The sequence below is a fragment of the Salvia splendens genome, chromosome 6 (assembly GCF_004379255.2).
Source record: "Salvia splendens isolate huo1 chromosome 6, SspV2, whole genome shotgun sequence".
Lineage (NCBI taxonomy): Eukaryota > Viridiplantae > Streptophyta > Magnoliopsida > Lamiales > Lamiaceae > Salvia > Salvia splendens.
The window spans coordinates 34,688,453-34,712,643 of NC_056037.1; the positions used below are offsets into that span (position 1 = coordinate 34,688,453).

Here is a 24,191-nt window from a genome sequence, read left to right on the forward strand (position 1 = left end):
AATGTAGATAAACATTATCGAGAATAATGTCCTCTATAGTAGACAGTAGTAGAATCTCATCTACCATATTACACCTATATATGCTCTAGTTTAAAATTTAGAGAAATATATTTAAATAACGAAATATACAATTCATAATGGTCTCTAAGCTGTAAACCCAAAAAGGTGAGCCATGGAATTTTTTTAAAAAAATCTGGACTAAAATAATTTGAGTAATGCGCCTCCTAAGTCTAACTAATAGACATGAAATATATGACGAATCAGTGCTAACCAACTACTATACACGGTATATGTCTCAGCCTCAGTTATCCTTTCTTGTATGAGTAGAAGCGAGTGGGGACTGTGACTGGAAATAATCGAATCTCTGTGCGGGTGCGATAGAGCGTCTCGTGGCGCTAGGAGATTCTGACAAGAGAGGTTCATATACAGAAGTGCGGTTCTTTGGTTGTGTTATAGAGAGAGGGGCAAGATCTTTGTCCAAGGAGGATCTTGACTGAGGCTCTATGATTCCCAGCGAAAGGATCGGCCCTCCCAAACGCTCTGCCTGCTGGAGTATGTTGATTTTGCTTGACCTATATGTGTATCTCAAGTACTTCAGTGCCAGAACAGGCCCCATTCCTGTTGCTACAATAAGCTGACATAGCAATTCGGCTTTTGGTTAGCACATACGCCAAGTAAACTTGCCTACATACTGAAAGTAACGTTGAGCGAGAGAGAGAATGTTGGGGCAATCGGACAAAATGATATAACTGATTATCATATAAGCATGCAATCATGTTTCGTACTCCATGTGAAATAGTGTTCAGACGAGTATGTCATTGTGGTCTATATAGTAAAGAACTTTAAAGGGACAAAAATAAAGAAAAAAAAGAGAGGAAAAGATGACTCACAATCATTGTAATCCAGTAAGACGGCTGCTTGCACAAACGAAACATTATTGTGTACATTCCTGATGCTGGGATGGCACTAACAATCCAGTTGATGACATAAAAACCAAGAAGATTGCCCCATATTGCCAGGTGTTGCAAAATCGTAAAAGAACTGTAAACAACAAAGGAAAGTTGTGTCAATCAAACTCAAATATAGCAGTGCCAGTAAGCATGATGATAGTATACAAACTATACACCTATAGTAATCAACGACCGATTCAACTACTATTTGCTTAACCAACTTAATGTTGGAAATAATAAATTCAACAAACTTGAAGTGCATTTTCCAAAACCTTTAAAGAGGGGGTAAGGGGTGGGGGTAATAGTGAGGTCAGCCAAGAATGTAGATTTTTTTTTCACATGCTTACTCTTAGCAAAGTTTTGGTATTAAGCTACTCACTTGGTCTCCAATGCAACGACAAATGCCTGCAACCAAATGCATCCAGACAGTGCAACCATTGCTACCTCCTCCATCTCACTTTTCTCAAAAGCATAGGAATGTATGGTGATGACGAAAACAACAATTGCCTAGAGAATCAGAGTAGTATCAAGTACCTTATTAAGGAAAAATGAAACTTCCGCATACTAACATATACTAGGTCAGAAAACAGATATGGGTTGTGGACTAAAAATACTCAACATTTGCTCTGAGGCATATTGCTAGAATAAGGTGTCACTTATAGTTGCAAGTGTTATGCATGGTACAGCCAAAATTATAGGTCTCACATTTCTATCTAAGCTTCATGCAAAAAAAAACCCTAGTTCTTTCTTGGTGGAGTATTTTCCTTTTACCAGGGGGAGGCAGGAGTGGTGGGGTATGAAACATTATAGTCATCACCCCTTGAACGTCCCCTAGGGAACTCTTTCTTGGAGTATTTAATCCCAAATTTTATACACAAATTAATTTATTTTGCAGAGCAATGATAAGAGCATGATTGAGTAACCATTTTATCCACTTTGTTTGATCTCCTCTATGTATATGTGTGTACGAATGTGTTCTTTTTGTTTGAAATAAATACTCTGTATATCTGAAGATAAGTCCTCCATTCACTTGCAAACTTGTCAAAGTATGTTGTATACGAGAAAGAGAAGAGGAAAAGGGCATCAAATTAAAAAGACACTCACATGGAAAAGAGACCGCCCGAACCATCCAGCAAATGTGCTTGGGTTAAGAAGTCTGATTCAGTTTTAGTTAAGTCAGTCAAAGTAAAAGAAACAAGTAACAAAAGAACAGAAAATTCATGAATGTTTATTTACTGCAAGTGCAATCTCTTGGAAACAAGTGAAATAGCTTTTTAAGTTTTAAGAGAGTACGGAATTGAACCTTCCTGCTTGGCAATAAAATAGTATCTGGGGATGTTGCATTACAGTTCTTTCACTAAGATCTTTGTCGAGAACACTGACCAGAACCGGAACACTTGTGTAAAACACATTATAAGCCATCAAGCTGACTGAGTTGAATAGACTGGTTCCAGAGACACCTGAAATGAAAGAGGAACTGGAAGATTGTACTGTTAGCACACAAGGAAATCATGTACTCCTTTGCTCCTCAAGTGAATGTATGTGAGCAAGTTAGCAAGTTAAAGAACTTACAAGATCTGGATAAAACATATCAACAACGACTTATAGAAGGAATATTGGGAAAGAAATGCTGTGCGGTTGTATGAATAGCGTCCATGCACAAGTATCAGTCTTTTCAAAAATCTGAATTCTGCAAGTGAAGAATATGGTGACATAACAAATTTTAGTAAGAATATATTACCGTGAGTCCACTAAAACAAATTTCTGAAGTATTACTTGAATGCAAGTATGGAAACCTAAAACGTTAACAAAGATCTTACTTCCGATGCTATAATCAGCTGCCCTGGCTGCCTGCAGTCCTTCTCTTCCACTTATGCCAACCCCTATGTCGGCTTGTTGGATCATCCTCACATCGTTTCCACCATCCCCAATGGCCAGAGTTCTGTAATCACATAACTTCAAAAGTTCTACCAGCTGAAAAAATTAAATGAAAGTTTCAGTCATATCTTGCTAAAAAACGTCAGGAAACAAGAGTAATAATAATGGTGAAATGGTTATTCCAGTTAGAAAGATAAACTAATTTCAAAGAAAATGTTTGTACAGAATTTCAGAACATATACAGGGGAATTTCTCCCCCTGTGTGAACTGAACACCAATCTGTAACATTGATTTTTGAATGATCTACGATTGTCATAAAAAGCAGTAATGTAGTATATAAAAATGATTTACATGAAATAAGTATTAATAATATATAAATAGCACTAATATAAAAGAAATTCATTAATGTGTGTAAATGTATACACAAAGAAGCCTGGTTAATAAGTTCTACTGGGGAAAGTGTTATTATTACCACCCCCTGTAGACATAAGATTCTATTTTCTCTTTTGGGGTTCACAAATGGACGCAAAAACATCACATTTTTGTATAGTCACGAAGGATAAGTGGCATGACGAGATGACAGACGTCAATGTTTGCAATATGTAGCAAAAGCATATAGTCGTTTCTATAAATTTTTCAAACTACATTTTTGGCGATTCCAGAATATTAGTTGCTGCTTGGATTGGAGATATATACTTTTCCATGGTAATTCAAAAATTATACGTCATAAAAAATCTATAAAATCATTAAAGCTTGAAAAATGTGACATTCTTTTTAAATATCACTAAATGTACTTGGTGTATGCATATAGTTGATTGTAATATTATCCATCAGAAAGTAGCTAGAAGAGGAGTCACATACCTGAGCCTTCTGGGATGGAGTAACACGACAGCAAATAGCTGTTCGTGACAAAATCGCAAGTTCTGTGAAAGCTTTGCGGTAATGCTTGAGGGCAATTTCAAGAGCCCAGCCATCAACAACAAAAGCTACATCCTGCTTCAACAAAATATCTCTCATAACATCTCTATTCCAGACACAAATGTAACAAGTGCAGATAGGGGCCCTTTGCTCTCTACGTGTCTTTTGTTAAGAGAACTCCTAGGAATCTTTACTGGGTACAAAATGTGTAAGATGCAGATACAGTATAGACCATTTTAGAAACAATTCTTGACTTGACCATGCTGCTATCAACGTATCAGTCACACATATCTTTTACAGAATCACAGCTATCAGTACTTAGCTGGAGATGATAGAATTAGGTGTACTCAATGTTTTAATTTTACCAAGTTGATGATATAGTGGAATAAACCAATTATATTTCATTTGGTACCAGGACAAACTAAGTTTCAAAGCTGTGACATCTCTCAAATTCCCTCCTTATGGCTCATAGAAAATAAACTCGAAAAAGGGACCACAAGTGTAAATAAGACGGAAAACTTTAGGATGCTTTTCCAGAAATGATAAGATTTTCAGCCAAGCCATAGAAAAGCATATAATAACAGTTGCCACCAATCCTTTTATCATGCCAGGATACCAGGATCAGATTTGGTAGCACTAAAACAGACGCAGGGCTCATAGTAAACACATATGATAGATGAGAGAAGAAAGAACACAATCATAAAAACTAATATAAGGCATCAAATAATGTTAAGCTACAAAACCTACTGGTACATGTTCTAGAAAAGACAAATGCAATACAATTTGCACATAAAAAAATTTTGTACACGTAAAATGATTAACTCAATTAAAATTAGAAGCACAAAACTAAGTTGGCAAAAGTTGCAGTTAATCTAGTTTCAGAAGAAATGGAAAATTCATACCTTGGGTTCAGACTCTGTGATTCTCGTAGTTAGCAAAACTCGTTCCAAGCTTCTACATACTTCATCCTCAGTTTTCCCATCAATAATCAGAAGCTGGCCTTTAGGCTCTGTTAATAATGCACAAAGTAATTTGAAATATGTAAATTTAGTAGCAGAAACAAAAAAAGCCATAGTTAAAGAAATTTCAGGTGGAAAAGGTTCAGCCACAGGCTGAGACAAAAAAAAGAATCATTAAGAGTAAAGAGAGTACTATTAATACACAAGCTTTGATATGAAGCATCAGACTCAGAAGACATGTGGAACAACAGATGCTAGTTAAGAGACTAAAGTTGAAGAGCCATATGGTTTTTGTTAATAACAAGCAAACGCAGTTTAGTCCACTACAAAGTTATTTTTTTTTATCTTCTTGTCATACAACTGATTCCTTCAAGTCTAATAAACATATATGACCTACCAGGCAAGGTTAATTTTTCTCAACACAATCAAAAAGTGTTTTTTATGCACACTACCCAAAAGAAAAAAATAATACTCCCTCCATCCCAAGGTAGTTGGGGCATTTCTTTTGGGCGGGACATTTAAGAAATTGATTTGTTAATGGTTAAAGTGGAGAGAGGAAAGTAAGAGAGGTGAAGAGAGAGTAGAGTAAGATACGAAATAAAGTTTTTACCAAAAAGGGAAATGACTCAACTATCTTGGGACAAACAAAAAAGGAATACAACTCAACTACCATGGGATGGAGGGAGTATGAAAAAGAAGAAAGATTCCCAACATGATTCGCTAAATTCACACCATCACAGAAACATGGTGTGCATTTCAGGAGAAAAACTAATTTTTTATAACCTAGCTGAAATCTTTTGTCTCGAAATCTAGAGTAAATAAGTATGTGGTAAAAATAGTGAAGAAAGAAATGTGTTTGTTATGGCCACTCTGTAAATACTAAAAAAGAGTTACTGATAGTACTATTTTTGCAAAATGAGTTTGGAAATCGAGAAAATTTTTATGTGTTTGCTTGAGTTATCTTTGCATATATGAACAATAGCAAGAATGAAACAATGGCAAACTGGAGAAGAAATAGAAATTCTAGATGGCTGATAGATCTCAAGTAACATTAATGCTTGTAGAACCCCATTTTAACAATTTCTGCAATAATCTTTAAGAATACCCCTTCTTTTTTGTCCAAACTTCATCAAATTGTCTTTGCATAACTGCAACATATATCTGTTGAACGTTTCGTGACAAACCATTACCACAGCAGAAATATGTGAAGATATGAAAAAGGATAACCTGGAGACACAAAATTGCAGGAAAGAGCAATTTGTATAGCTGTGTTCATCTTGTCCCCAGTCAACATCCAAAAATTTATTCCAGCTTTCCTAAGAGTTTCAATTGTCTCTGGAACACCCTCCTGCATTGTTACCAAAGTAGAAGTACTGGTAAAACATTTTGTTCGACAGATTACATATGTTTGTGACCAATGGAAATACATGTATATGAATATATTATATTATCATCAAACTGCAAGGTGTTTCATGAGCAGGCATTGTCACCTGTAGACGATCCTCTATGGCAGCTACACCAAGGATCTCAAGATCATGCTCTAATCTTTGGCAGACTTCAGCTACTCTCCACTGAAAAATAGAGTAAGCAGTGTAAATATAATTTCTATGGAATTCAAACAGAAAATTGACCCAATGCAGATTGTTTGGAAATCAAGAGCAAATAGGAATCCAAGAAAACTAAAGCAGTATCTTGATTCACCTCTCTATCAACTAGAGTACTATTAGCCTCTTTAAACATAGAAGCCCATTCCTGATATTCTCCCTCCTCTAGTTTGCGCCAAGCAAGGCACAATGTTCTCAGACCCATTTGAGCATACTGTTCTACAGCTTCTGCAAAAGTCCTAACCTGTTGCCCTGACATAATCTATCTGTTAGATATTACAAAAAATTCCATCCTACTGTACAAAGATAATTTAAATATGGACAACACCTACCTACAGCTAATATTTTCTCAGGAGAAAAACAAGAAACTGGAGGATACAGATCAAACGCATCCAACATATTGTGCATATATGCCAAGAAGCTTATAGACCAATACAAGAGAGAAACAAAAATCAAATCAAATGACTTTGAGACTCACATGAAGGATAACAGTTTAGAAGAGATAATTTATGCATTTAGCTTTTTAATTTAGCGTGAAACAATCATTGAGAGCAAGGAACAAAATTATATGATGCACGCAACCTATTTCACAAGCCAAACTGGCTTTCCTAGCTGAACTAAATTCTAACCATAATTTCAGAACTAGAAAGGGCTGAAATTTATAGATCAATCGACGCAAAGTTTCCTACAAACTATAGCCAATCGAACAACAATAGCACCCATGGAAATAAAAATGAGATTACCAGAATAGGTAAGAGGAAGAATAGTTTCATCTGCTCCTTTTGACAAGAGAAAGATTTCTCCACTTTGGCAGTCCCTAACCACCACTGACATTCTTTTCCTGTCAGATGTGAACTCCAGAGTGTCTAGCACTTCATATCGCAATGGAGATGCATTGAAGTTGATATCTGCAATCAGGAAAGTTTATAAGAATCTCATGCACAAATTAAGTTATCAATCTTTAAGTGTCCCAATAATCCTTTACAAATTGTGCATTGGAAGGGAAATGTGGCCTCTTTCCTGACCTCAAAGTTATCAAGTCACAACGACTAAACTAATACATTATACATAAACATAATATATATGTGCACGTGTGTGTCTACATGTTTGCTGCAGATAATCTTGGAGGGTAGGCAGGAGGGCCCCAAGCCCATCACCCATCCATACCCTGATAACATCTACACTTACCAAGAATATTCCCATTTTTATTCGCAAAAATCATGCGCAAACGGGAAGCAGCACATACAAGGGCTTCTTCATCTTGGGATAGTGCCTTGTATGAAATTGTCCCACTTTTGCTGTACAGAGTCACAGAAAGAAAATTCGGTCAGAGATCAGTAGAGGAGAAAATAATTATTTGTAATAATGGAGTGCTCATTTCAGTTGGAAGAAGAAGGCAGAAGAAGGAAGCTCGGCTTTGAGCTGGAACTAGCCGAGAAGGAAGCTCGGCTTTGAGCTGGAACTAGCCGAGAAGGAAGCTCGGCTTTGAGCTGGAACTAGCCGAGAAGGGAGTTCGGTTTTGAGCCGAGAAGGGAGTTCGGTCTTGAGCCGAGAAGGGAGTTCGGTCTTGAGCCGAGAAGGAAGAATCAACCTAGAGAAACTAGCCGTTGGAGCAGCAGTTAGTTAGCTGAGATGTAGCGGTTATTCTTCTTGTTTTCTTGATTCTTGTTGTAGTTAGTTAGTAGCAGTTGCTACTTGTTTGTAGAGCTTTAAATAGCTCATAAACCGTGTATGTAGTTAGTAGTTTTATCAATAAAGAGTTTTCCAGTTTCTCTCCAAGATTATCATCTTCAATACTCAAAGTGTGAGTGTGTGTGTTTCTGCATTGTGTGATCTCATACAACAGTGAGTGTGTGTGTGATCTTCTTGAGTGTGTGAAAGCCTTGTGTGCAAATCCCAACAAGTGGCGCCGTCTGTGGGAAGGGATATTGAAGCTGATTTGCAGAGGATCAAACGGTTTCAGAGATGGCAGCAAGGCTTGATGCAGAAAAGTTCACAGGCAAGAATGATTATAGCCTGTGGAAGATGAAGATGAAGGCGGTTTTGATTCAACAAGGCTTGGCCGCAGTTCTTGCAAAACCAGAGGAGAAAGGAAAGGCTCCAGTGCTTGATGATAAAGCTCAGGCAAAGATGGAGGAGATGCAGCTCAAGGCACATTCTGCAGTGATTCTGTGCCTTGGAGATAAGGTCTTGAGGGATGTTCAAGAAGCCAAGACTGCGGTGGAGATCTTGGACAAGTTGGATGAAGTTTACTTGGCCAAATCCTTGGCTAACCGGCTGTATCTCAAGAAGAGGCTGTATGCCTATAGTTTTTCTGGAGATAGGTCCATCATTGAGCAGCTAGAGGAGTTCAACAAGATCATTGATGACCTGGGATCTGTTGATGTCAAGATTTCAGATGAGGACAAGGCCATTCTCACATTGAATGTCTTGCCTAGCTCGTATGACCAGTTAAGTGATGCAATTATCTATGGAAGAGATAAACCTATCACCTATGCAGAAGTCTATTCAGCCTTGATGGCCAAAGAACTCCAGAAGACAGCCAACAGAGGCTCTGCAAGCTCCAGTGTTCAAGCTGCAGAGGCCTTGAATGTGAAGAAGTTCAAGAAGCAGAACTTCAAGAAGAAGTTTGAGGGCCCTAAACCCTCAAGTTCTGATGCTCAGAAGGAAACCAGAGCTTGTTATTGGTGCAAGAAACCTGGACATTTGAAGAAAGATTGTCATGCATGGAAGAGAAAGATGGCCTCTGAGGGACACAACCAATCTGATTGTGTGGAGAGTGCTGATCCCCCGGCTCAACTTATGAATATTAGTGACAGTGGGGTCAGTCACAGGTGGATAATGGACTCGGGGTGCAGCTTCCATATGTGCCCCAATAGAAGCTGGTTTCATGATCTTCAAGAAGCATCGGGTACGGTTGTTCTTGGAAATAATCATACTTGTCAGATAAAAAGGATAGGGAAGGTGAAGCTAAGCCTACAAGATGGCTCTGTGAAGATCCTGACTGGGGTGAGGTATATTCCAGAAGTGAAGAGGAACCTCATCTCATTGGGAATGCTGGAGCAGAGGGGGTTCACTATATTAATGAGTCAAGGAAAATTGTTTGTGAAATCTGGAGATGCAGTGATGATGGAGGCTGACAGAGAGCATATTCTCTATTATTTGAAGGCTAAGGCTGTTGATGGAGAAAGCAATGCTGTGTCAGATGATTCCCTAATGCTATGGCACAAGAGGCTGGGCCATCCAGCAGAAGGAAGCTTGAAAGAACTCATCAAGAAGGGCCTGATCTCTGGAGATTTCAACAAGATGGACCCCTGTGAGCAGTGTATACTTGGAAAAGCAAAGAAGGCACCCTATCCTACAGGTATTCACTCTTCTACAGCCCCTTTAGACTACATACATAGTGATCTTTGGGGGCCTTCACCGGTGTGTTCAATTGGTGGAGGAAAGTATTATCTAGCTATCATTGATGACTATACAAGGAAGTTGTGGGTATATATTCTTAAGGAAAAATCTGAAACACTCACTAAGTTCAAGATATGGTGTAAGGAGGTGGAGCTAGAGAAAGGAAGGAGTGTTAAATGTTTAAGAACTGACAATGGCTTGGAATTCTTGTCTGCTGAATTTGATATATTTTGCAAAGAGAAGGGTATGAAGAGGCACCGTACTGTTCCTGGTAATCCCCAGCAAAATGGTGTTGTGGAGAGGATGAATAGGACTATCCTAGAGAGGGTGAGGTGCCTGCTTCTTGGTTCTGGTTTGAGCAGCAGGTTCTGGGGAGAGGCGGTGTATACAGCAGCCTATCTCATCAATAAATGCCCATCTACTGCCCTGAAATTTGAAACTCCTGATTACATGTGGTATGGAGCTCATAGTGACTACTCAAAATACAAGGTGTTTGGGTGTGCAGCCTATGCTCATGCTAGGCAAAGTAAGCTTGAAGCTAGGGCTCTGAAATGTATCTTGCTGGGATATCAGAGGGGTGTTAAGGGGTATAGGCTCTGGTGTATTGAGCCTGGTAGGCAGAAGGTGGTGGTGAGTAGGGATGTGGTGTTCTTGGAGGATCAGATGTCCTACTTGAAAGATAAGCTGGACTCCAGTGACTCCAGTGAAGTTGAGAGTGATTTCTTCAAGGTGGAGCCTATGGGAGTTGGCCTAGGAGCAGGTGGAGTCACTGACTCAGAAAATGAACCTGATCCAGAGGGTGATGGTGCTCCAGCTCAAGGTAGAAGAAATGATGAGCCCACAGCAGATCCTACCAGAGAGTACCAGATTGCAAGAGATAGGGGAAGGAGAAATGCAAAGCCTCCTGAGAAATTTGCAGATATGGTCTATTATGCACTGTGTGCTGCTGAGAGTATTGATATTGCTGATCCTCTCACCTATAAAGAGGCCATGAGAAGCAAAGACAGAGAGAGATGGATAGAAGCCATGAATGAAGAAATAGAGTCTTTACTCAAGAACAAAACCTGGATTTTGGTGGACAAATCCAAGCTGAATACAGATGGAAAGGAGAGGAAGCTGATCAGTTGCAAGTGGTTGTTTAAAAAGAAGGTAGAGACCACTGATAAAGACAGAATCAGGTTCAAAGCAAGGCTGGTGGCAAGGGGATTTACACAGCAAGAAGGAGTTGACTTCAATGAGGTGTTTGCTCCGGTGGTTAAGCACACTTCTATTAGGATTTTGTTGGCTGTGGTGAATCAGCTAGATTGGGAATTGCAGCAGCTTGATGTGAAGACTGCCTTCCTAAATGGAGACCTAGAGGAGACTATCTTCATGGATCAGCCAGAGGGCTATGTGAAGAGTGGTGAAGAAAGCAAGGTGTGCTTGCTACAAAAGAGTCTTTATGGTCTTAAGCAAAGTCCTAGACAGTGGAACAAGAAGTTTGATGCACAAATGAAGAAGATTGGCTTCATTAGATCAGAGTTTGATGATTGCATCTACATCAAGAGGAAGGGCAAAACACCTATTGCCTATCTATTGCTCTATGTGGATGATATGCTACTTGCAGGACCTTCTATGACAGAAATTCAGCAAGTCAAGGAGGATTTCAAGTCTAGCTTTGAAATGAAGGATCTAGGAGAGTCAAGGAAGATCCTAGGCATACACATTCAGAGAGACAGAGGCTGCAAGAAGCTGTGGATGCTTCAAACTGACTATATTGAGAAAGTTTTGCAGAGATTCAAAATGGAAAATGCAAAAGCTGCATCAACTCCTCTGTCCCAGAGTTTTAAGCTTTCAAAGGAGCAGGCCCCTAAATCTAAGCAAGAGGCTGAGGAGATGGAGTCTATTCCTTATGCTAGTGTGGTTGAAAGTGTTATGTATACTATGATCTGTACCAGACCAGATCTGGCACATGCTATCTCAGTGACTAGCAGATACATGGCTGACCCGGGGAAGGAGCATTGGAATGCTCTTAAGTGGATATTGAGGTACATGAAGTCAACCAGTGACTGGGGAATTGTCTTCAATGGCTGGGAAGGTGAATCTGAGGAGGTTGTGCAGGGCTATTGTGATGCAGACTATGCTGCAAACCTGGACAACAGAAAGTCCCAAACAGGTTATCTTTTCACCATGTTTGGAACTGTAATCAGCTGGAAATCAGGTTTGCAAAGTGTTGTTGCTCTCTCAACAACAGAGTCAGAGTATATAGCTCTCACTGCAGCTGTACAGGAGAGCTTTTGGATTCAGGGAGTGATTTCTGACTTTGGTTTTGACCAAAAGACAATGGTGATTCATTGTGACAGCAGCTCAGCTATGTGCTTGGCTAAACATCCGGATTTTCATGAAAGGAGCAAGCACATAGACATAAAGTTGCATTTTATTAGAGACGAGATTGAGAAGGGGAGAGTGAAGGTGATTAAGATTAACACCTTGCACAATCCGGCTGACATGCTAACAAAGTCTCTAGGTAGAGACAAGTTTGATCATTGCAAGAAGTTGATCAATGTTTGTGCAAGAACTGAGATGAGCCCTCAGGTGGAGAATTGTAATAATGGAGTGCTCATTTCAGTTGGAAGAAGAAGGCAGAAGAAGGAAGCTCGGCTTTGAGCTGGAACTAGCCGATAAGGAAGCTCGGCTTTGAGCTGGAACTAGCCGAGAAGGGAGTTCGGTTTTGAGCCGAGAAGGGAGTTCGGTTTTGAGCCGAGAAGGGAGTTCGGTCTTGAGCCGAGAAGGGAGTTCGGTCTTGAGCCGAGAAGGAAGAATCAACCTAGAGAAACTAGCCGTTGGAGCAGCAGTTAGTTAGCTGAGATGTAGCGGTTATTCTTCTTGTTTTCTTGATTCTTGTTGTAGTTAGTTAGTAGCAGTTGCTACTTGTTTGTAGAGCTTTAAATAGCTCATAAACCGTGTATGTAGTTAGTAGTTTTATCAATAAAGAGTTTTCCAGTTTCTCTCCAAGATTATCATCTTCAATACTCAAAGTGTGAGTGTGTGTGTTTCTGCATTGTGTGATCTCATACAACAGTGAGTGTGTGTGTGATCTTCTTGAGTGTGTGAAAGCCTTGTGTGCAAATCCCAACATTATTCACAGCCAGATTTAACATATAAGTTGATATAGTTACCTTCGTACAGGAATTACAGTATTGCATATGGCCATAACTTTGAGAAATTTAATGACATCAGCAGACCCAGTGGATACATCATTAAGCAGCTGGGCATCTGCATATCACAGAATCTGGGTATAAATGTAAGCTACATTATGAATAATACTAGAGATACACCAGGCATCAGCCAATTAATATTTTCGCTTAAGCTGACACTATGCCATCACGAATCTTTCCTACACTTTTTTGTTATGGAAACTAAACCTATTGTCAGGTACTAAATCTGAATGCACTTTATGATGACATCTCAAGACTCATGCATCTATTTTAGTATCGTAATTCGCATTTCCTAATCCAAGGTAATGTTTTCCAGATGAAGCAGTAGCAGACAGAAACCTAGGCCCACTAACTAATCAAGAAAAGCCTCACACTAAAAAATATTCTGTCTGCTGCAGCTATAAATGTGGGTGACAAGGTTTCAGTTGCAAGACTAGATGAAGAATCTAAACTTCAATGCAACAGGAAGTCCTTTCTTAAGCAAACTGGTTTTAAGTCAATGTACTCCAAAGCATGCAACTATAACCTCATAGATCACCACACTCTCAGTCAGAGCTATGATTAATGCATGAGGAGAATTAAAAGACTTACCTGTCAAGGCATCCCCACTCTCATTCCCATAAAATCTCCCACTTATGCAGCATCTTTTAAAGATCATTTTATTTTCAGTAAGAGTTCCTGTCTTATCTGTCAATATATATTCAACTTGTCCCAAGTCCTCACTGATTGCTGTGCTGTCAACAATAAAAAAACAATAAGTAAATCAGAATTGCATGTATATTTAGGCAACAGTAATTACAAGTGCATTCTCAGTTTCTTACTTAGTTGCATTCGACCGAATCCCTGTTTCTGGATCAACCATCTGGTCATCCCAATCTATAAATTTGGCATACAAGCTTTTAACTAGATCTAAGGACACCTGCAACAAAGACCATTCGACAGTCCTCATATATGTCCTTATATGTTATATAGACATGCAGCAACACATGTTGGAATTCGCATAATAAATACATTTATTCTTTCTAGTTTCTTTTAAGCATAAATATACAAGCATAGCTTTAGAATAAGCATCACTGCATCAGAACCCCAATCTAAAGACATGAAAATAAGATAACTATAAAACTCAAAAGCTTACCTTTATGGATATAGGAATCATGATGGAGCAAAGTAGTTCAAATCGAAGCGGGATGACCAGAAACTCGTACCAAGGACCTTCTTTTGGATATCGAACATACCATAGCTACAAAAGATGGATCAAGATGTTTGCATCAGATGCTAAAAAGAACCAAGGCGTATCAAAGGTGTGGCATGTTAGCAATGTATATTAACAGATATGATCATTATCTTTCATCTAAACACGTCCTTGAACAAAAAGTCACCTACAAATATAAGTTCTGTAACTATTTGCTTCCACAAAGACATTCTTCTAGGATTCCCATTAAAGTTCACATTCTCTTGCATGTTGATCTAATAACTTAAGAGCAGGAGCAAGAACGGAATTTAACAAGCTATTTAAAGAGATATACCTTCCTCCCTTCTGTGTCCTTCCAAACATTCCCAGCTATGCCTAGAACAATGACGACAACTATCTGGAAAACGAATATTGCTCCAGTCAATTTGTCAATCATGGCATCTACAGCTGTAAGCTTTGGTTCAGGTATACCCCTACACATGCCTAGCTTGGTTTGATTGCCTGAAATTAGAAATAGATGGAGACTTACGCCAGAAATTTACTTTGATCTCTGACTAACAAAGAAGGTAAGTAATACGGCTTGTAGAAATAAAATGTACAGCCAAAAACTTGAGAACTATGACATTGGAACATATAAAACTAGAGAAAGTTTAGGTATGTGACCAGATAAGAATAATGAAAACCAAGCAGAAGTGAGTTGTACATCTAACAAATGTTTCTTTAGTTAGAACTTAGAAGTATGCAGAAGCCGCTTTCTTCCCATTGACAGAGATGTCGAAACCTTATGTACAGTGGACCAAAAGAATGTCACGGTCACTTTTTAAACTATGGGGCCAGCCAATGCCACTAAACCCAAGGAACCAACTATATTTGCATGTATATTCTAGATTTATAATTGTTTATCTTTAACATTTGATAGACTTGATAAGATTTAAAAACAAAGAAAGACAAGTTAGAACCAAAATATAACTCAACTCAATTAAATAAAAAATATACTCCGTCCACGAAAAATAGATAAGTTTTGCCATTTTGGTCCGTCCACAAAAAATAGACAAAGTTCAAAAAGGAAATTTTCAACCAATACTAACCCTGCACATCATTCTAAATGTGAACCCCACAATCCACTAACACTCATTCCACTACCTTTTCCCTCCCTCTCTCTTACGTTTTCCTATCTCTCCCTTTCTTTACCAATTATACATAAAAACCCGTGCCGTTCACAATCTTGTCTATTTTTCGTGGACGGAGGGAATATAAGATTGCTTCCCGAATCATAAAACAATTTTGCAGTATGTCCTTATAAACATGTTTGTCTCATAATAAAGAGGAAGACTCTAAAAGATGGATGAAAACCGCGCAATGGCTACACTAACGAATCTTTAGCTATACCGCATATGCCCCTGATCATCTCCACGCATACATGGTACAAATCCTCTACTTTCATTAAAGCACTAACCAGTAGCTACTTAAACTATACTCCCTCCGTTCCATAGTAGTAGAGTCATTTTGCCATTTTGGTATGTTCCATAATAGTGGAGTCATTTCCCTTTTTAGTAAAAGTCAATAAATTTTTTCTCACTTACTTTACTCTCTCTTACTTTATTCTCTCATCATCTCTCTACCCTTTTCATTTTCTACTTTATTCTTCCTTTACTTAACTTACCTAACATAATTTTTCTTAAATCGCGTGCCGAAAAGAAACACCTCCACGACTATGGAACGGAGGGAGTATATTTTATCAGTTCCAATGATGCCACCAAAAAGATGACCTTTTGCTACTATTTGTCATCAATAGAGAAAGGGTATGTCATTCAAGAAAATGAAACAAGTATAACAACACTGGGTTTAGGTTTAGATGCCTGAGGGTATATAAACTTACCAGTGTATACAGCAACTCCACATGCCCATTCTGTGTTCCTTAAGTAGCATGATTGAAGAAGTGTGTTTTTAATTGTCAAGGGGAAAACATCATTATCAAGAAATGGAGGAAACAGTCGCATGTTTGCATCAAACCTCCTAATATCCTTATCTGGACTGGGACACTCAATCACACCCTGGAACGTGAACAAGAATTAAACGATGTGTATAATACAGTAAATTAATAATTCAAAATATATAAACGTCTTGCCTTGATTTTGTGCAACAAATCAACATCTATTCCCATGCAAGCAGAAGGTATTGACCGTGTCTTTAGGTCAGTTTCTCCATCTAGTGCTGCTGTCTAGAAGACAAACACATCATTATCATCAACACGTCAAGTGAACATACACATTCAGGTAGATTCTCCCCCCAAAGCATAGAAGCAGATAGTACTAATTTGATTGCCATGATCAATTTACAAGGACACCACACACACCGGTAATTTTGGGGGAAAACCAAGGATAAATTCGGTTTTTAGATTCAGAACTAAAACAGCCCGAGGCATCTATCCTTTCAGATTCAGTTTTTGTCTGCAGAAAAACCATTTGATGAACTAATCCATATAGTGATTCTTTCAAATAGATCTCATTCGAACATGGCTAACAATATGGCATCTATTTTTTACTTGTATATTTGTGATCCTCACACAACTCTGTTTCTTTCTGTCAAACTGGATTGAAAATCTGAGGTAAAAGACCACTCGACTTAACATTACTTATATAGATTAGTCACAGACCCCACTTCCACACTTGTGCTCATATAAATACCTACCACGGTGAATAGTTTAATTTCTTTATAAAGTTAATCATCGCAGTTAGTAGTAACTCTAGAAACATAGTCTTGCTATACCCAGAGCGTATGGTTCCAGTATAACTGCATCAGATAAATATTGTGTTTTGTACAAGTTCAACAACAACCCTAGGGGACAGATTAAATTCTGGAAAAGATCATCTGTTCAGTGAAATGTTCATATTGGAATACTAGAATATACAGAACTAACCAAATAGTTAGTATGAGCCTTAGAGCATGTGTGTTTCTGTCCCCGGAGTGATGAACATCAGCATTTATTATAAATAGGACAATAAAGCCAAACACCTCATAATAAACAAATGAACCTAAATAGAGAGGGGGGGTAGACAATTTACCTCCACATAGCAAAACCCTTGTGGATCAGCTGTGCCAAGTAACACAAGATCACAAGGAACTTCATCATTTTCACGGAGCCATACTATGTTCCCGAGACAAATATCTTGGGCTTGAATCTAAGGAACAAAAATAAAATTGGCCCAAATATGAGAAAGTCGGAGGGATAAGACAATCATATAGGTTGAGAAATCAAGAAGCATTTCTATAAAAAGACAATATACTGCAGCAGTGACTTCTAAAAAAACCTCTACAGTAATTTTTTGTTCGTGAAGACCTCTTGGACACATGACATGAATTGATTGCAAGCAGTTTCTAATTTTCTATAAGTAATTACATAATAAACATTTTTATGCGAACATGTCCAAATGACTAGTAAATGGAGTATAATGCAAGACCAACACCCCCCCCCCCCTAAATGTTGCCTAACGCCCTTTTATGTATATGCATAATGTTGAACTGGTAATATCCCTGTACGGAAATACATTACAGACACTTCTAGTGAGAGATAAGTAGAAGATAGCCAACAAAAAACACTGCAATATTGAGAGTGTGAACCCCCACCAACAAAAAAAAGTCCGGCCCGTTAATTCCCCTTTTTTGATAATTATGGAGGTGAAAAGACTTTCACAACTGAAACCATATTTCAGTGATCTGCTTAACTCATAACAGATGCTGGATGGAACTGTAAAATAAAATAGAACATAAAAGCAAATCAAATGCAGTTTACGTACAAGCTTTCTGATACCCTGCCTCACAATCCAAACTTCTTTTTCATTTGCTTTCTTATCTGAGAGATATCTATTGTAATCATCCCATGCTTCTTTACTTGCTGAGACTGCAAATATGAATATAAGGGGACCCCAAGTACTTGCAGGATTGACAGGAGTGATGAGGGACCAAAGTTGAAGGCAGGCAATCAACAAAAAGTATTGATTCATAAAACGGCTGCCAATAAAACATAGAGCACACATTTAATAAAGGAGGCAGATGGAAGGATATAACATTTAGTACACATGCTGTCGATAAAGTTGATTGAAAATTGAAAGTGATTCGTTAGTCAAAACCATAAATCGCAGGTGAATAATGTTAAATTATATCTCCATGATCTAGGGAAACAAATGATGCTGTGAATAAAAAAGAAGTATAGTTTGCAGCAGTGACGGAAATGCTACAGAACTTAAGAATTATATGTGTTCATGTATAAAGAGGTGGGTTTGACTTCTCCACACTAAAGACCAATATCAGATCAAACTTAACACAGTGGTACACATGATTTTATAGAGGCACTAACCTGAATTGTTCCCATAGATTTTTGGGGAGAAAATTCCAGATGGTATACTTTCTATTTGATATACGATTGTCACAGTAGATATCTTTTACTAGATTTTCATCATTTACGTATACATATCGCTTCATGGTAACTCAATTGCATGTGTCAAAGTAACGCCAGCTCACATCAACACAAACATGAATCGCAAGGACAGTCAGTGTGCAGCAATTGCCCTATGAATTTCAGAAACTTGTACACCCTGCAATATGTCTAAACTCTTATTAGTGCTAAAAGAACAACGGAATAGTGCTAAATAAAAAGTTGAAAGGATGCAGATAAGTCCTCCTAAAGCTCATTAAATCATCATTATAGGGCTATAATCCAGCCAAGTCAGAGCTAGAGCAGTTACATGCACGCAAATTGGAAAATTCTTAATACTCGCAATTGGCTGAGCTACACTCAAATTAAACGAATTCAAATAATCGCATTCACTAAAATAAAAGAAGAAATGAAAGACAAAATATGCAAATGCTTGTGCAAGACCCCCGATCGTTTAACCAACAGACAAAAGGACACTCGATAAAACCATGAGGGTGAAATCAGATCAGCGGGTGCTGGTGCCCTGAAATTATGAAGATTGAGGGGAGTGAATGAAAGAGGATTAGCAACAGAAATTGTGAGTAGGAAAATTACGCAGCATTCGTTGTTTCTACTTATTAAACGAGGCGGGTAAGAGGGTGTACCGATGAAAGGGGATCATCGGTGATTCGGTGGCCATATACATGTAAAAAATCAAGCAATTGACTGATATAGGGTTCTTACCTTTCCTGCAACTGTGTTAAGAAAAGCAAAAAGCTATCTCAAACTCTAATTGCTCTCCTCTTTTCTGCTGTTGGAGAAATCAATTGCAGCAAATGAAGAAGAGTTTCATTCGTCGCAAAGAATAGGAAGAAGACGATGATGACCCAGATGTTGAATATTTTAAATTATGAAAATATGGTCTTCATTTGGGAAAATGAAGAAAATAGTGGAATAATGTGTCTTCAAAAGATTAAAGTAAGTTCAGTTCCAAAAAAAAGATTAACTACGTGAAAAAAATAAGTCTTGATGTTATGCAAAATTTTCCTTTATTTGTCAAAACTTTAAAATATACTAGTATCTAGTTATATTATAATTTTAATATTTTTTTCAATTATTCATTATATTAGATTTAAGAAAAAGCTATGTTTGAGGTGAAATTCAAAATATATTTATCCAATCTAGTATCCACAAATAAATCACTAATTTCGGCTTCACAATTTACGCAATCTTCCAAATAATATAAATCAATGTGACAAATGAAAAAAAAATATTTATCAAAGTTTGATATAATTAACTATATCAAATTTGAGAAATTTCAGAATATGGGTCTCAAACTTCCATGGATTTTCTGATAATTTGACCTTTTCATAGCAATCTCTTTCATGCATATTTATTTTTATTTTTTTTGTGCTAGTCTTTCCTTTATTTTATTACTCCTATTACATTATTATTACATTTTATTAATCTTACTGTATTAATCATTAATCACCGGCATACTTATTTTTTTATGATAAATTGTGACTCTATCTTTCACAATTTCACTCAAAATCGCCATTTCGAGATTGCCAAACAAATTAAAAGGATTTAATTATTGAAGGGACAATTTGGTGTGATAGTTGTAAAAAAGTAGACTGTTTGATTCCACACTTCCCGTATTTTCCACTTCAACAATCATCCAAATTTGGAGCTCTGCCATCCAGATCCAGCCCATATGGGAAAAATTAATAGATAGTAGTAAAACATATCTAAAGCAGAATTGAAGAAGATGAAAACAGATAATTGTATATCGTAAACTAGAACTAATGCATCCACGAGAGATCCCGCTTAAAAGAAACAGAATCAGCAGCTCCTTCAACGCCCCTATGAGATATCTGGGGACAATCATCCACTGCCAAAACCTTCAACTTACCCGACCCCACGAGCGGCTTCAACCCGTCCTCGCTTACCCCGAGGCATTTGCTGAGCTTCAAGACTCGCAGCTGAGGAAACTGTGCTGCAAGCTCCAGCCCCTCATCTGTAATCTCCTGGCACCTTGTCAGCTCCACCATTTCAAGATGCTCTGCACTACAAAGAGCTTGCATCCCCACATCATCAAACGAGTACACGTGATCCAAAGCAAGCTCCCTCATCGGGCACGTGAGCACCACCGTGAGGATCCCCTGCAGAGAGAACGAGGAAATGGAGGGGAAGTCACCATCGGAGAAAGATAGTCTCACGGACTCAAGGCGCGTGCAGTTCTGAGCCAATGCCTCCAGGCATTTGTCTGTTAGCCTTATGGAATTGGTCATCAGGAGAGGGAGTGAGAAATCCGATGGCACTCGGAGTGAGATGGACCGGAGGCTGCTCCCTGAGTTGCGAGCCAAACCTATAATGTCTGAATCTCTCACCCCGACACACACGTCTAAGTGAATCTTTTCCAAGCTCCGGCATTTCCCCAAGACGCAGGCAAGACCTCTCCCAGGGCTGATGATCCCGTTCACCAATGTAAGTTCAGTCATCTTGTCACATGGAACCGACTGCTTCTGCCACTGATCCACTGCTAGCCTGTCATAAACTTTCATGTAACGATAGTTCGCATCCACCTCAAATTGCAACCGTTTCAATCTTTGCCAAGTTTGCCCTAATCTAATGAGATCACCTTCTCCAATTGCCCTGCAATTCTTGATGCAAAGATCTTCAAGCGTCTCAAGCTTGCCAAGATACTCCAGCCATTCCATTCTGGTGATATTGAGACAACGAATGAGGTGCAGCAATGCGAGCTTCTTACATCCCACTACCACTGATAATATCCCACATCCACTGATTCTCGGAGTGAAGATCAACTTCAAGGCAGAGAGATTGGAGCAGGAAGCCAAGTGAGTCAAACCAGCATCAGTGATAAAAGTGCAATAACTTAAGGTAAGATCAGCGAGACGAGGACAGCTAATGGAGAGATTGTAAAGACCTCGATCATCCAACTGTTTCCCTAACTTGGACATCCAACCCGAGTAAGAGATTTCGACCTTCTCCAAATTCTGAAACCGCTTGCAGAGAGAAACCAATGCCTCATTCGCAGGACGCAGGCCACAGCCGACGCGGATAGATTTCCGTTGCACATTGTCCAATTTGTGGAGGCGCTTACACGTTAGAGATATAGCACTTTTATCCACCGTTGTGTTTATCCTCTCCAATATGTCCCAAGCTACTAGGTCTGGCAAATCATCCATGGATACTGGATTTCTAGGGTATCATCTCATGAGCAAGCTATAAATAAATAAAAAGGAATAAATTCTAGGAGGAGAAACACAAAAGTGATATTGTGAAAGAGAAGCAGGCAAGGATTCTTACGATTTTAAGCAGCCATTCACTAAATCGACCTTTATAAATTTGTTGATACAACTAGAATAATAGATCAAGCAGAATTCTTCCTTCGTACATAAATCACATGCTGCAAACAGAAGTTTCCTCAAATTAGAAAGCTAAAGCAAATAGAAATTCATGAATCAGACAGAAAACTCGCATCCTGTGAAAATGCAAATGGAAGATGATGACGATGACCAATATATGAGAGAGGAAGATTCTGGCGAACTGGAAATTAAAAGGATTGCAGCATCTCCTTCGAAACTCAGATTAGAACAATAAGGACGGAATCAAGCATTCGTCTATGTAAATGACTATCATAACAGATCAAATTAAACAATAAATCAGGGTTGCCGACCTACCAAATAGTGTTGGAAATCAAATGCTCCGCCGCAATAAATCACAAACGAGAAGAAGAAAGAAGAAATGACAGGAGTAAATGCAAAGTAGAAATCGCAAAAGAGAGAGAATTGGGCGAGAAACACAGGCGACGGCAAAATTGTAAATTGGATAAATTTAAGTGGGTCCACTAAATTAGATTATGGAGTGTACTTGTTTGAGTGAAAATTATTGCTACATATTTTGGTGCCCCGGAAAAGGTCGGAAATTTGCAAGACGGTATGATTCCATGTTTTAAATTATTTCATTTCTTTAAAATTTATCACTTGCTTATTTCATAGTTTTATTGTTTTTGTTACGGTTTGAAGCTCGACAAACACAACAATAACGCGATGGACTAAAACACACCAAGGATTTACGTGGTTCGATCAAAGATGATCTACGTCCACGGACAACAAAATGGATCTTTATTCACTCCACTCTCAAGATTACAATCTCTCAATCTATCTGCTATCTCTTGATTATTCAATGAGCAAAACCGCAAGAAGCTCTTGATGAATACAACAAGAATGAGAAAAATGATTGAGCTAACTGACTTGTATGTGTGTGTGCGTCGACTGCTTTTATATGTGAATGGTTACAACAGAATCATAGAGAGGTTGGATTCTCTAGTAACAAACTCGTGCTGTTACTCCTGATCCTTACTTCAAACGGACTCCTTCCGAGCTGACGTGGATAACCGGACTCCTTCCGAGCTGCCGGACTCCTTCCGAGCTGCCGGACTCCTTCCGAGCTGCCGGACTCCTTCCGAGCTGACTATCCACATTTTTGAGTTGAACTTCACTTCGCATGCAGTCACAACTCCACCTCTTCTCTTATTCTCTTATGCCATCACATTCACACACTACAAATCTCCACCTTGAATGTGAAGCATAGAAACACTTTGCTGTCAACCTTTCCTTGCATTCATTTCTCAACCATATTTACCAACTCCTGACAATAGTTGAACTTGGCAGTTGGTAATGGTTTTGTGAGCATGTCGGCTGGGTTGTGGTCTGTGCTGATCTTCACCACTTTAACTTCTCCCTTGTCAACTTCGTCTCTGACAAAATGCATACGCACGTCAATGTGCTTGCTTCTTTCATGGAATACTTGATGCTTTGCAAGGCACAAAGCACCACTGCTGTCACAGTTGATCTCCACAGCCTTCTGCTTCACACCGAAATCCTCAAGGATCCCCTTTAGCCATTTACACTCCTTAACTGCTTCTGTGAGTGAAATGTACTCGGCCTCTGTGGTGGAGAGGGCCACCACTGACTGCAATCCAGACTTCCAAGAGATGGCTGAACCAAATAGAGTGAAGATATAACCGGATTGTGATTTTCTATTATCCAGATTAGCAGCATAATCTGAGTCACAAAATCCCACCAAGGGCTCGGATCCCACATCATCCACTCCTCCATACACAATGCCAATGCCCTGAGATTGTTTAGCATATCTCATCAGCCATTTCACAGCCTGCGAGTGGCTTCTGCCCGGATTGCTCATATACCTGCTAACTACACTCATTGCTTGAGCTATGTCCGGCCTAGTACACACCATAGTGTACATGAGGCTGCCCACAATGTTTGAGTATGGGATCATGTCCATTTGCTTCTTCTCTTGATCATCCTTAGGTGCTTGGTTTCCAGAGAGCTTGAACTGCTGGCTCAGAGGAGTTGAGACACCTTTCGACTCATGCATCTGATACTTCTTCAACATCCTCCCAAGATAATCTCCTTGCATCAGCCACAGCCTCTTAGACTTCCTATCCCTGACAATGTCAATGCCAAGGATTCTTTGGGCACAACCAAGATCCTTCATCTCAAACACTGAGCTGAGTTGCCTCTTTATGCAGTCTACTTCCTTGATATCAGGGCTAGCTATGAGCATGTCATCTACATACAGCAATAACCATGCCACAGCTCCCTGATTCCTGTATCTGATGTACACA

General features: G+C 38.9%; 2 protein-coding genes across 3 annotated transcripts; both read right to left on the reverse strand.

The window, feature by feature from the left end:
* Positions 1-86: 86 nt before the first annotated feature.
* Positions 87-19,438, reverse strand: LOC121808291 (phospholipid-transporting ATPase 2-like). 2 transcript variants are annotated; one of them, XM_042208699.1, is made up of 25 exons: positions 19,262-19,438; positions 18,461-18,698; positions 17,901-18,114; positions 17,169-17,285; positions 16,232-16,324; positions 15,983-16,157; positions 14,438-14,604; positions 14,047-14,151; positions 13,733-13,830; positions 13,503-13,645; positions 12,873-12,969; positions 7,498-7,607; positions 7,053-7,217; positions 6,407-6,561; positions 6,196-6,276; positions 5,933-6,053; positions 4,649-4,755; positions 3,690-3,821; positions 2,771-2,924; positions 2,523-2,640; positions 2,254-2,427; positions 2,055-2,106; positions 1,330-1,457; positions 891-1,041; positions 87-634 (listed from the first exon to the last, which is right to left on the reverse strand). In XM_042208699.1, exons 2-25 carry the CDS (start codon positions 18,583-18,585, stop codon positions 302-304), a joined length of 3,315 nt encoding a protein of 1,104 aa, XP_042064633.1. In that variant the 5' UTR covers positions 18,586-18,698; positions 19,262-19,438; the 3' UTR covers positions 87-301. The 2 variants fall into 2 exon arrangements, with proteins under 2 accessions (XP_042064633.1, XP_042064634.1); XM_042208700.1 differs by having other exon boundaries at positions 18,461-18,709.
* A 695-nt stretch (positions 19,439-20,133) lies between these two features.
* LOC121809655 (F-box/LRR-repeat protein 14-like) lies at positions 20,134-22,380 on the reverse strand. The gene is made up of 3 exons (XM_042210400.1): positions 22,222-22,380; positions 21,848-21,947; positions 20,134-21,763 (listed from the first exon to the last, which is right to left on the reverse strand). The coding sequence occupies exon 3, from the start codon at positions 21,724-21,726 to the stop codon at positions 20,320-20,322; it is 1,407 nt and encodes a 468-aa protein (XP_042066334.1). The 5' UTR covers positions 21,727-21,763; positions 21,848-21,947; positions 22,222-22,380; the 3' UTR covers positions 20,134-20,319.
* Positions 22,381-24,191: the final 1,811 nt, after the last annotated feature.

Bases quoted from the DNA above. Each gene is read 5' to 3' on its own strand.
- LOC121808291 (XM_042208699.1), bottom strand. From the start codon at position 18,585: ATGAAGCGATATGTATACGTAAATGATGAAAATCTAGTAAAAGATATC. The intron at 6,562-7,052 runs GTAATCTCATTT...AGATTATGTCAG, and splicing joins TCTTCCTCTTACCTATTCTG to GGCAACAGGTTAGGACTTTT. The intron at 1,042-1,329 runs GTGAGTAGCTTA...TGTTGTTTACAG, and splicing joins GTCGTTGCATTGGAGACCAA to TTCTTTTACGATTTTGCAAC.
- LOC121809655 (XM_042210400.1), bottom strand. From the start codon at position 21,726: ATGGATGATTTGCCAGACCTAGTAGCTTGGGACATATTGGAGAGGATA.